Genomic DNA, 12,522 nt, shown 5'->3' on the forward strand with positions numbered 1-12,522 from the left:
AATAATAATAACACTGCATAGACAACCATTGTCATTTATCACATGAACAGTTATTGTTTGTTCTGCTTGAGGTGTTTCAGATTGTCTTTTAGAATACCGATTGTCTTTAGAATTGGATCGAGTTGTCATGAGATTTACTATGAATTTGTTTTATTGAAAATTATTTTCATGTGTTAAAAACTCTCTAAAAAAATTCCCAACTATCATTTTCGTTCGTGTCAAAAATTGAATACCCATGTTAGCCATAACAATAGAGTAATAGACACGACCCAAGTAAGAATAGTTAAGAGCCATTGATTTTACACCTTCTTGCCTACTTCAAAAGGCTGGCTTTCTCTTATCCTGCCTTCCTTCTCTCTTCGCTTCGGGACGAACTGGTCCCTATTCCCAACTATCATTTTCGTTCGTGTAAAAAATTGAATACCCATGTTAGCCATAACAATAGAGTAATAGACACGACCTAAGTAAGAATAGTTAAGAGCCATAGATTTTACACCTTCTTGCCTACTTCAAAAGGCTGGCTTTCTCCTATCCTGCCTTCCTTCTCTCTTCGCTTCGGGACGAACTGGTCCCTCTAACCAACCTCTTGAAAAAAGTTATATCTCTGTTACAGGTCTGAGCGTAGATTGTACTCGTCTCCTAGCAGGCTACGCGCGGGGTACTATACTCATGTTCAATGTGTTGGAAGCAGGGAAAGTGTTACGTCGTATGACGGATGTACATTCGCCTAGCTCTGGAGTATTGCATGTTAAGGTAAGTAAAACACCAGACAATATGAAGGCTAAACTGAGTAACCCGTAACACAATAATCCAAGCTCTCAGTCCATGAAAACCTTACACTTTGTTCTTTCAAGAAGTTATGAGAATATTCCCGAAGAAAAACTTTAAAAGTCTTTCATACCCACTCTAATAGTTTCTGTGACAGGAAGCTATTGTGAAATAGGTACTGAAATGGAATTGCTCTCCGGGATGCAGCCCTCATTGATTGTTTTAAAACTGGGTCTTTGATATCTTTGAGCAGAGGGTTTTTGCCTCTTTACTTTTGCAGATATTGTCATGAAGACAGTTAATTGAGTATGTACCTTGTTTTATCTCATGTTACAAGTAGGTACCTAGACTTTTGTCACAATTAAAAATATCACAGTGGGTTTGTGGTTAGCTGATAAGAGTACCGATTTTCTTAATTTCTTCAAAAATTCAAAATCAAACTTTTTATTTTAAAGCGGCAAGCGGCTAATCAATTTTCAATTTTCCTGATTTCCTGTGAATTTTCCTGAATCCTGAAGGAGCACCTCTTTTTAAGTCAAAACAGAGGTATTTCTCAAACTCTCTCTCTTGTACTCTGTTGTCAACTTTTTATCTGCCTCCTGCCTCTCACAATGTCCTGACCAGTGGTAAAATTGGTTTTCTCAAGACTCAGGACACTGGGAAGAGGAGGGTAACCAAACACCATGGAGGAACCATGTGAGGAAAAACTAGATGTGACATCTATGCATCTGGACTTCAATGAGGTAAGTATCCTAGGGAATTGACTACTTGTTATCCTTCTTTTGGTGACAAGTTTCTCATCTCTTATGAATCTCAATCAGCAACTGAGTTTGAGTGGGACCAGGAATAACCAGCAGCACTTAGTTGCTCAGATATTACCCATCCAGATAAGAAACATGCATAATGTTGTTTAACTTTAATGATCCATCAGGAAATGGTTTATTATGGCTGGTGGCTGGCTGGATGTGGATTGCCTATCTATTGCTTCTCACCATAACACACCTTGAGCACTGATCAGTAATGCAGCACAGCTTGTAGACAGTTTCATTGTTCAAAGCCCTGGTTTAATAAAAAGTTTCTCTTTTGTTGGGTGGTTGCACATTCCTTTCCTGAATTTCATTTCTTTGTGGACCTTAATGAACATTCTTTGTACGACGTCTACAACATTCCAATAACGGAGATGTTTCTATTTTACTTTACAGCTTGATGAACAAGAATTCAACATTCCAAACAATGCCATTACCCCCACATTGGAGAGTATCCTTAACGAACAAGATGATGTCACATCACCGGTAAGAAATATTTGGGGGTTTGGGGCACAAGAAAAATAATAAAAGATGGACATTGCATTTAGAGGTTGCTGGTTTGGATTATAAAACTAAACTTTTGTGGGACAATATTTATGCTAAACAGAGAAGGTTCTCAGAATGTTTGGCCTTCTCCTATGCTGATTCCTATCTTATCCTCCTTCTCTATTGAATGTCAGGATTATAAGACCTCTGCTGTTATAGTTCCCTCTATCAAATGGGAGTCGAACCCATGACTTATCACTTACAAGGGTGATGTATTAACTTCCAAGTTAACTAGGCTAGCAATCCTATTCTTATTTTACATTTCTATTTCAGACTGTGGACTATCATGAATCCGTAGAAAGTGCACCAGCCAATGGTGGAGAAATATTAAGACATATCATTCTCCGATCTGTGTCTACTCAACTGTGCTCAGCTTGTGTAAGTATCCTAATTGCCACGTTCGAGGGCTATACTTAATACAAAGAAGTTAATGTTGATGATTTGGCAATGTGGGGTAGCAAATCCTGGAGGCATCTTCATTGATTTTGCTGTCACAGCATCTATTACAGGTTTTCTCTAACCTTTTCAGATCCTTCCTTTTATTTCAATGCAGAAACAAAGGGGAAGAGCTCCTCTATCAGAACCCTGCCACTTGAAAGGAGTGAAAACCTGAATACCCAACATAATTTGTGTTGTTTTCAAAGGGTTTCTTTCTTCTTTTATAATATTATAATAGGTGCCTACATCATATTATTCCTAACTATTAAAGTGTGTAATGAAGACTGCAAAGTTCTTTATGGCTCAGGAGCCAGTGAACCAAATCTTCCACAAAATTGAAATAACCCCAAAATGAACTTTTGATTTCAGGATCGAGTAAATGCAGGCCGTCCTACTGTGATGTGTGTGTCGAGTCTGATATGTGTGGGTACCTCACATGGTCTAGTCCTAGGGTTTGATTCCTCACAGCAACTCAAGTGGTGTCATGAGGGTGATCTGGAGCAGGGTGCCGTAACAGCACTAGGTATGAAGAACTTCAATCTTGTATTGACCCAGCCAATAATTTATTAAGGATAGGCCATCTCAGACTTGAGTTGAATCCACAATTGAACTAGCTATTAAGTACAGCAATTAACACTAAAAGCCCACTTTGGAGCCTAGGTGTAGGGGTGAATTTTCCCCTATTCTTTCTTCAGTTACATATTTTTTTCTTCTTCTTTATTGTTATTTCTTTTAATTTATTATGTTATGGCTGTCCATGAATTGTAAATAAATATACTTGAGTATTTTGTTGAAAAAAAAGACAGCCTTAAAGGATGGGCTAAGCTTTAACGAATCTGCAAAGTACAGCAAAAATAATATTTCCTTAATTCTTGATAAAATCAGGGTTAACCACAGCATAACTTTTTGTTTTCAATTATGATCAGGGAAAATATAATAAATGGGTGGATCCTATCTCTGCCTATAGATAACAACTTAACAACACACGGAATAATGAGCTAATAAGGTAGCTCTCACATTATATATCATCAGCAAATGCTATAATCGCAATTGTGGGTTCTGGGAAAATATCTCTGCAGCCGTGCAAATAGTACTTCTCTGTTTCAAAAACTTGTACCATCTTCATGAGGAGGGTTTCGATTTTGCTTCCTACAGGCCAGGGAACTAGGTTATCTGGAGAATCAATGAGATATAGCAGTGCAATGAGCATATTCCTGTCCGAGAGAGCAACTAGAACTTCAGGATCACTGATGATTTTCTCTACAATGAGAGCAGTAGTATCTTCCTTGTCTATAGTTTTGCTTTTGCCAGGTTCTCCCGTTAGAAGTAGACAGGCATGGTTTGGTTCATTTGAAGCTTTACGTAGAGCACTTCTCACTTGATTTTCATCAAATCCCATTTTCTTAATCTTCACCAGATATCTCTCAGTAATATCCAAATCGAGCTGATCTTTCTTCATGAGATATTTTGTAATGCCCATGACAAGTTCAGTGAAGTTATCGCCTGTGATCTCAACTGTATCAAAGTTCAAATCCAAGTTGTTAAATTCTGCTATATCTTCTATAGTAACACTTGGACTCTTTGTTACAAGCCATTCAACAGCTTCCTTTAAGTTGTTCTTTTTGAGAGTGAGAGCAACTTTACTGACATCCTCAGCATATCCCATATCGACCAATGCCTGCACAGCTTCATTATTTGGTTTTATATCAAGCTTTAACTTTTGAACTATCTCCTTGAACACATCATTGGCATTATTGAAACGGACTATTTTGGCTGATCTCTCAATGAGGGCTACAAGAACATAGTTCAATTCTCTCTGTATGAGAAATTGGTTACAATAGAGAGGATTGTACCCTACATATTTCTTCTTCTTATTCTTCACTTTCAACTTCTTTGTCATTTCAGCAATGGTAGCTTGGGGGACGAGAGTTCGAACTCCGGAATGAATCAGGAAGTAAGTTGGTTGTATTACTTCCAACCTCAGTAGTGCAGTGGTTAGCGTGGTGGACTCTGGATCTGGAGGTTGGTGGTTCGAGTCCAAGTCAAGTTATAAAATTTAGCGTCGTGTTTTAAGCGGGGAACTACATTTATGACAAGCATTTATGCTGAACACAAATAAAATTCCTTTTTTTTTATATTACTTCGTCGTCCCCTTTCACTGTTTGGTAAACTGTAGAGCTCACTTGGAAAAAGTGCCCCTATGGGCTTCCCAAATTCCCCATTGAGCCGAAAAAGTTAATGAGCGAATGTCCTTTAGGAGATAAACGTGTTGACCAAATCCCATCAACACCGGACAAACTATTTGAGAGTTATGGTGAAATCAACAGAGGCAGAACAAAAGGAAAAATTGTCGAGCTAAAACTTAGAATGCACTTCGTCTTTTCTTTACTCCCACATTAAGGCAGATGGATAAACATGAATCTGCCTTGAATGAAGGCTATTGGTTTGGTTAACTACCGCACATTTTTTCTTCTTCTTCTTTTACTGCGTCTTTTCCCACTCAAGTGGGGTCGACGTTTTGAATCAACCTCTTCCATGCGCCTCGGTTTTGGGCGTGGCTAACTTCCAACTTCTTCTCTTTCAAATCCTGTTTCACTTTGTCCATATATCTCATTCTTGCCCTGTCTCTCTTACCTCCAACTTCCATATCTCTCAACCTCTTTCCAACATATTTTTATTGTTGAAAATTTAATTAGCTACAGGTCCGAATCTAAGATTTTATTGTATCCGCCGGGGTTCACCTTATAGTAAAGGAGGAAAAATTAGCCCCCCTGAATACGGCCCGGATTACTCTGTTGTTATAGTTCCCTCTATCAGATGGGAGTCAAACCCATGATATATCACTTACAAGGGTGATGTACTAACTTCCAAGTTAACTAGGCTAGCAATCCTATTCTTTTTTTACATTTCTTTTTCAGACTGTGGACTATCATGAATCCGTAGAAAGTGCACCAGCCAATGGTGGAGAAATATTAAGACATATCATTCTTCGATCTGTGTCTACTCAACTGTGCTCAGCTTGTGTAAGTATCCTAATTGCCACGTTCGAGGGCTATACTTAATAGACCTGTCTACCGTACGTCTGGTGTACAATTCTAGTCATTTCAAAGGTAAATATTTGTACGATCGAATCGAGTTCTAAGTTTTAATTTCACATTTTTTAGCCCGTCCTCGATCTGTGTCTACTCAACTGTGCTCAGCTTGTGTAAGTATCCTAATTGCCATGTTCGAGGGCTATACCTACTTAATACAAAGAAGTTAATGTTGATGATTTGGCAATTTGGGGTAACAAATCCTGAAGGCATCTTCATTGATTTTGCTGTCACAGCATCTATTACAGGTTTTTACTTTCTATTATTTCTAACCTTTAATTATATAGGTACCTTTACCTATTTCTAGAACGATTTGTTCGATTTTATTTAAAAGACAGAAAGGAAGGGGAAAATGGTAAACATGTTTAAGCTTTATGGGTCTCCCAAGGGTTCCTTTTCTGTTAGGTTTACAGTTCTGTCAGATTTCATCTCAACCATTGTGATTTCAAGGGAATCCAAGGCAATACCATAATAGTTCTAGTTTAAGTTTAAATAAGTTTTTTTTTTTTTCTTTTTTTTTTATACTACGTCAATAATTAACATATTACCAACATTTCCTATCGCTAGGTCTGAGTACAGGAGGGAATGTAAGCCAGGCCATGGCTCTGGCAGGGGAGAGGGCCTGCTACAACACAGTGCAGAGTTTCGGTAACCAGTTGCTACTGCTGGGAGTCCGATCACTACATGTCCTCACTATAAGAAGTTGGGATAATAGATTGGATGTGTTGGTGGAGCAGGATAAATACATTGAGGCGATTCGACTCGGGGTGGAATTTCTGGAGGAGAAAAACAAGATCGCTTTTGGTCTGGTAAGTAATGTAGTGCATTCTTCTATTTCTTCTTCTTCACAGCCTTTTCCTATTTCAATAGGGTCGATGTTTCTTGTCAGTTTCTTCCAGGCAGCCCATTGTAGTGCATTGTATGTGGTGTAGTGTATTGTCCGAGTATATTATGCGATTTATGTGATGTTTTATTTAGAAAGCAACCTCCGTGGCCGAGTGGGTATCACACTAGGCTTGCACACCGGAGGTCCGGTTTGATTCCCGGCGGGGTCATTTTTTTTCGGTTCTATGCTTGGAGTTCGGGGTGCACTCAGCCTCATGACCAGTGGTGGCATTACAAATGTAAAAAGATTGATGATACGAGAAGTTGAGATTTAATAGTGACGGAAGCACTTAGTAATGCTGTGATACCCAAGAAAGTTGTGAAAAAGTTCTACAAAAACCAAATTTGCACAAAAAAAAAAAAAAAAAAATCTGGTGGGAACATCACACGACTTCAGACAGGATGCTTTCCTAGAGGTGATTAAGGCGAAGGATATGCTACATGAAGATAGTGTTGTGGAGATAGCCCGCGCTGCTGAATTGTAAGTGGAGGATAAAACTGGACGAGTTAAAGAAAAGGAGTTTAAGATAAGATTTCATTTAAATTGAATTATTAAAAAAAAAGGAATTTCAATCGTGTTAAGTATACATTTAATGTCGTTCTTTGTTTTTCGCCTAATACACTACGTTAAATTTTACGACTTGACTTGGACTTGAACCACCATCCTCCAGATGTACTTGCAGGCAATGTAATGTAAATGAGAGTGTTCCCACTTACACACGACACGATTTTTTTCCGAACGATAAGTGGGAACGGGCCTTTTGGGGGGCTAATGCTCAGGGCGCACTAGTGATGAATAAACTATAACCGCAATTAAATTGTGCGTTTTCTCTCCCCTCAGCTACAAAGTGTGCAGTGTTCTTCACGAGGAGAGGGGGGAGCACAGTTTGTTACTCAAATGTCTCCTATTGGACAACACACGCAAATCCCGCGTGTTCGACTTCATCGCCGAGTCATCGCACAAAGCTTCCCTCGAACATTTCATCGTGCAGAATATTCAGCATTTTGTCGATGTGGATGGAGTCAAGGCAGGAGTGACGGTGCAGAGTTACTTCCCCCATGTGTTTACGGAAGCGCTGAGCAGTCTCCCGGAGAGGGCCAAGTTTGCGTTCCTTCAAGGAGGTAAGAAAATGCAAGGATTGTCTTTTCTGTGGCTGAAATGTCCTGAATCATGCCAATAAGAAGATATGGGGGAAGAATGAAACAGCACGGATGGGGCCTACAGAGTATATATAAAGCCGAAATTTTGATGAGAAAAGTAAAAAAAAAATTCATTTATATCTCTGCCACATTTTATCACAATCGGACAAACCTTTGTAGAGTTACGGTGAAACAAACAGGTTTACAGACAAACTAAATACAAAATCGCCGAGTTAGTTAAAATTTGGTACACACTTCGTTCGGTGAATTATTTGGTTGGGTGGAAGAGCTCCTGCCAGTAAAACCTTTACTTGAACTGGATTGGAACACATCACATGCCTTCAGGCACACTCCATTTGTCAAGGGTTTAGGCATTACCTTGCCCTTGGGATCAATTTAATTTGAAGAACCCCATATACTGATGAACTAAATGCATTTACTCGATTTTCAGGCATGGAAGTGGGCAACTTACCCACGGACTCGGTAACCAAATACATACAACTGTGCTGTCAATATGAACCGGACAAAGTGTTGTCTCTAGTCCGTTCTAGGAACGATTTCAAGATAACCCCGGTATTGGAGTCGGTACGGCAATACCAACTGGAAGAAGCTGAGGCGATGCTGCTGGAAAAATCGGGCGATTTTCAGGTACTTTTACAGTCCAGAAATTTATAGTGCTAAAAAAAACTCGTAAGAGCACCCCAAGGACCTGATTGATACCGACATATATCTAATGAGTAAATTTCCCTAAACGGTAATATTGTTTGTAATTTCATCAAAATCGGACGAACCGGTTCAAAAGTTATGATGAAACAAAGTGATATACAATTATGGTGTATTTCTGTATTTTCCTTTCGGGAAACTGACCACTGGAAAATTGACCACTGCTACATTCCGTTTCTATTCGAGTTAAAACTTAAAATTAACTTCCTTCTTTCAATGAAAATATTAATTTATTTTTATTCATATTTTGATTTCCAGGGAGCATTTGACATTCTGTTCCGACGATTGCAAGGTGCTATTCAATCTAGTGGTAATATAGAGGCAGCTACAGAGAGTGTTGTAGCGTTAGGACAGGCAGCCGGGGATAAGCTGAATGCTCAGACTACATGGCTCCCACTACTGCAGTGTTTACATAGGTAAGTTTTGAATATAAAGTTTTCTTCTTTTTCTTCGCCTTTTCCTGTGTGCAGACGAGGTCGGCGTTTTTTGTGTGCTTCTCAATCAGCTCTAACTAGGGTGATTGCTTTGGGCTGACATTTGGTTTTGGCTACAAATTTTTAGAGCGGATGCCCTTCGCACTCAACCTTTGCTATATCTTTAGCAAGAGGGAATTCAGGCTGGTATACTCCCTGTTTAATGTCTACCCTGTAGTGTATGCTAGAATGTCCCCTGATATAAATCTTTCTCCCCCAGGCTGGAGTCTCACGAAACGTTGAAACGGATTCTGAGTTGTCCCAATCTAAACGTCAATAATTAACATATTACCAACATTTCCTATCGCTAGGTCTGAGTACAGGAGGGAATGTAAGCCAGGCCATGGCTCTGGCAGGGGAGAGGGCCTGTTACAACACAGTGCAGAGTTTCGGTAACCAGTTGCTACTGCTGGGAGTCCGATCACTTCATGTCCTCACTATAAGAAGTTGGGATAATAGATTGGATGTGTTGGTAGAGCAGGATAAATACATTGAGGCGATTCGACTTGGTGTGGAATTTCTGGAGGAGAAAAACAAGATCGCTTTTGGTCTGGTAAGTAATGTAGTGCATTCTTCTTCTTCTTCTTCACAGCCTTTTCCTATTTCTATAGGATCGGTGTTTCTTGTCAGTTTCTTCCAGGCAGCCCATTGTAGTGCATTGTATGTAGTGTAGTGTATTGTCCGAGTATATTATGCGATTTATGTGATGTTTTTTTTTAGAAAGCAACCTCCGTGGCCGAGTGGGTATCACACTAGGCTTGCACGCCGGAGGTCCCGGGTTTGATTCCCGGCGGGGTCAGTTTTTTTTCGGTTCTGTTCTTAGAGTTCGGGGTGCACTCAGCCTCGTGACCAGTGGTGGCATTACCAATGTGAGAAGTTGAGATTTAATAGTGAAAGAGGCACTTGCACTTAGTAATGTTGTGATACCCAAGGAAGTTGTGAAAAATTTCTTCAAAAACCAAATTTGCACAAAAAAAAAATCTGTTATGAACATCACACGACTCTCCTTATCCTATTGAATGATGCTTATTTGGGTGTTCTTCTATCCTAACTTTTACAATATCTCTAACTGTTTAATCGGTATAGCTGAAAACTGCCAAAAAGCGGTCGAAAACTGAAAAAAAAAAAAAAAAAAAAAAAAAAACCGTCAAAATACCCCAAAAAGCGGTCGAAAACTGAAAAAAAAAAAAAAAAAATCGTCAAAATACCGCCAACCGTAGCACCTATCTTAACCAAACGTTTTGTGTTGCATCCTTGTCACATTTGGGAACTAAATAAGTACCAAATTTCAAGTCTCATATCGTTCCCGAGATATTGTTAAATTACACCGAAAACCACGAAAAAGCGGTCAAAATACCGCCAAGTGTTGCACCGATCTTAACAAAGAGTTTCGTGTCGCATCCTTGTTACACTTGACAGCTACATACCAAATTTCAAGTCTCTAGCTCTTACCGTCCTCGAGATATTTTGTTTACAGACAGATACACAGACCGAAGGACAGACAGACACACACACAGACCAATGGCTGAAACTTGGTATTTAGGCTCTAGGGACCTCAAAATGTGTTTTGGCATCAAAAACTGACCATCGAAAATTTGACCCGATTACATTACTTTCCTTCCTATAGGATAAGGAAAGTAAAAAAACAATCTACCCTAAATTTTCCTCGCCTTTCGCAGGTGGGCTCTCACGCCGAGCGTCAGTCGCAGGTTCGAACCAAGGTCCTCGGCATCCTAGACGCGTACATCGCCCAGTTGCGACAATGGCGGGACCTGGACATCAATCTGATCTGTCAGTTCTGTGTGGACTTTGGTCTTCCGGATAAGATGTGGGGGGAAGTTTGGCGCTCGGTAGAACACATCACGAGCAGTAGAAATATATTCCTTAGATCTGTGGAGGCTCTACTACTCAAGGTAAAATAATATAATTAATATCCTCTACAGTCAGCTCCCATGGCGTAGTGGTCACTGCGCTCGCCTTGCACGCGGGAGACCCGGGTTCGATTCCCGGCGGGGTCAAGAAATTTGTATCATCCAAATTATTGATTCCATGACTGGCTGTTGCGGGGCCCACTCAGCCTCGTGAGGAAAATGAGTAGCTATGACATATAAATGCGCATAGCGACCGGTACCAGCACTGTAGGTAAACATTAGATTTTAGGATTATTGAGATATTGGGAAAATCCTACAATGCTGCAGTGAGCACCAAAGTTGTGATATAATAACACAAATAAAGCCATTTACATTTAAATATCCTCTACAACTGTTCAACTTTCTTTCTTATATGATGTTAATATATACGTTCATACGATTAATAATAATCCTCTACAACTACCTGAAAGCGACTACTTTCTTTATGGCGTATAATATCTCTTGGTAGCGCTGTCAAACTGTTTTGATATTCGGCTCATACGATTAATAACAATCCTCTACAACTACCTGAAAGCGACTACTTTCTTTATGGCGTATAATATCTCTTGGTAGCGCTGTCAAACTGTTTTGATATTCGGCGATGAGCTACTCACCTTTCATTCAGCGAGAATAAGCAGCACACGATTGTTTAGATATTTAGTGACCTATCTGAATTCTAACCACGCGTAATATTGCTTAACTTCAGTGATCTTTCAGGAGGTGCATTTAACGGATAAGATTGTATTGCTGCTATTGCTAGGATAATAAACCGTTTCCCTGATTCCCTAGTAAAAGGTACGAACCTTATATAAGTCCTCACAATAGAAATTTAACAAATAATGTAAACTACCAACATCACAATCACCACAGAAATCAATTTCAAAAAATTCCCTTTCCTGTTTCAGGAGAAGATAACTCAAATCCCAGCGGACGTAATGCAGCAACTCCTCCTCTATCAGCAGACCACCGGTCGCTACCAGTCGCTAGAACAGAGCGTCCTGTGTGCCGATATCGACTGTCTGGACATTGAACTTGTTCTGAGCGCAAGCAAAGAGCACCACCTGTATGACGCGTACATATCTGTGTGGAATCGCGGCATGCAAGACTTTGTGACTCCACTTCAAGTGTTGCTTCTATGACGCGTACATATCTGTGTGGAATCGCGGCATGCAAGACTTTGTGACTCCACTTCAAGTATTGCTTCCCCAACTGGCTTCTGGTGAGCTTTGATTTTCCACCTTGAAATTTATATATAAAAAAAAGAGGTTTGATAAATGGACGCTGTAATTGCTAAGGTCTTTAAGGCTTTTCGTCCCCACGTCTTATCGTCCCGAAAGTGAAGAGAGAAGAAGGATTCAATAGGAGAAAGCCAGCCATTCCGAGAAAGAACCTCATCGGTTCAGGATAAAATCCGCCTTATCTGTTGGGACAAATTCCGTCCCGGGCGGGAATCAAACCCGCGAACTATCGCTTACAAGGCAGACGCCCTACCCTCCTAGGTAACTAATTATAACTAGGCTGGGGAACCAAGCTTTAACAGAATCAGGAACATGGTCCCAATCTGGCCAAAATAAATAAGAACCCTTGATTTTTTAATTATTTTTTTCTTTATTTGGATGGCCAGGGAAATTTTCTGAACCAAGTTTTGACGCGAGCGAGGATAATAATAATAATAGTGCTTATTTATACTGCTCGCATAGGACTGAAAAGTCCCTTTACTCCAGCTGTAGGCTACTACTAT

The 12,522-nt window shown here is 39.9% G+C and overlaps 4 protein-coding genes across 4 annotated transcripts; 3 read left to right on the forward strand and 1 right to left on the reverse strand.

Moving 5' to 3' along the window:
- Positions 1 to 1,217: 1,217 nt before the first annotated feature.
- LOC103513359 (vacuolar protein sorting-associated protein 8 homolog) lies at positions 1,218 to 3,128 on the forward strand. The gene is made up of 4 exons (XM_008478183.3): positions 1,218 to 1,511; positions 1,971 to 2,060; positions 2,394 to 2,498; positions 2,928 to 3,128. Exons 1-4 carry the CDS (start codon positions 1,452 to 1,454, stop codon positions 3,126 to 3,128), a joined length of 456 nt encoding a protein of 151 aa, XP_008476405.1. The 5' UTR covers positions 1,218 to 1,451.
- A 448-nt stretch (positions 3,129 to 3,576) lies between these two features.
- On the reverse strand, positions 3,577 to 4,458 carry LOC103513360 (ubiquitin-associated domain-containing protein 1-like). Its single transcript, XM_008478184.1, has one exon. The coding sequence runs from the start codon at positions 4,456 to 4,458 to the stop codon at positions 3,577 to 3,579; it is 882 nt and encodes a 293-aa protein (XP_008476406.1).
- A 2,463-nt stretch (positions 4,459 to 6,921) lies between these two features.
- LOC103513361 (vacuolar protein sorting-associated protein 8 homolog) lies at positions 6,922 to 9,155 on the forward strand. Its single transcript, XM_026826576.1, has 5 exons — positions 6,922 to 7,016; positions 7,377 to 7,657; positions 8,127 to 8,323; positions 8,657 to 8,814; positions 9,092 to 9,155. Exons 1-5 carry the CDS (start codon positions 6,970 to 6,972, stop codon positions 9,153 to 9,155), a joined length of 747 nt encoding a protein of 248 aa, XP_026682377.1. The 5' UTR covers positions 6,922 to 6,969.
- An 8-nt stretch (positions 9,156 to 9,163) lies between these two features.
- On the forward strand, positions 9,164 to 12,000 carry LOC103513362 (vacuolar protein sorting-associated protein 8 homolog; the record flags this gene model as incomplete). The annotated part of the gene is made up of 4 exons (XM_008478186.3): positions 9,164 to 9,424; positions 10,551 to 10,784; positions 11,687 to 11,857; positions 11,928 to 12,000. Coding segments are annotated over exons 1-4 (688 nt in total), but the record flags the coding sequence as incomplete, so codon positions are not given.
- Between the last annotated feature and the right edge of the window lie 522 nt (positions 12,001 to 12,522).

This window comes from Diaphorina citri, unplaced genomic scaffold (genome assembly GCF_000475195.1).
Source record: "Diaphorina citri unplaced genomic scaffold, Diaci psyllid genome assembly version 1.1 scaffold961, whole genome shotgun sequence".
NCBI lineage: Eukaryota > Metazoa > Arthropoda > Insecta > Hemiptera > Psyllidae > Diaphorina > Diaphorina citri.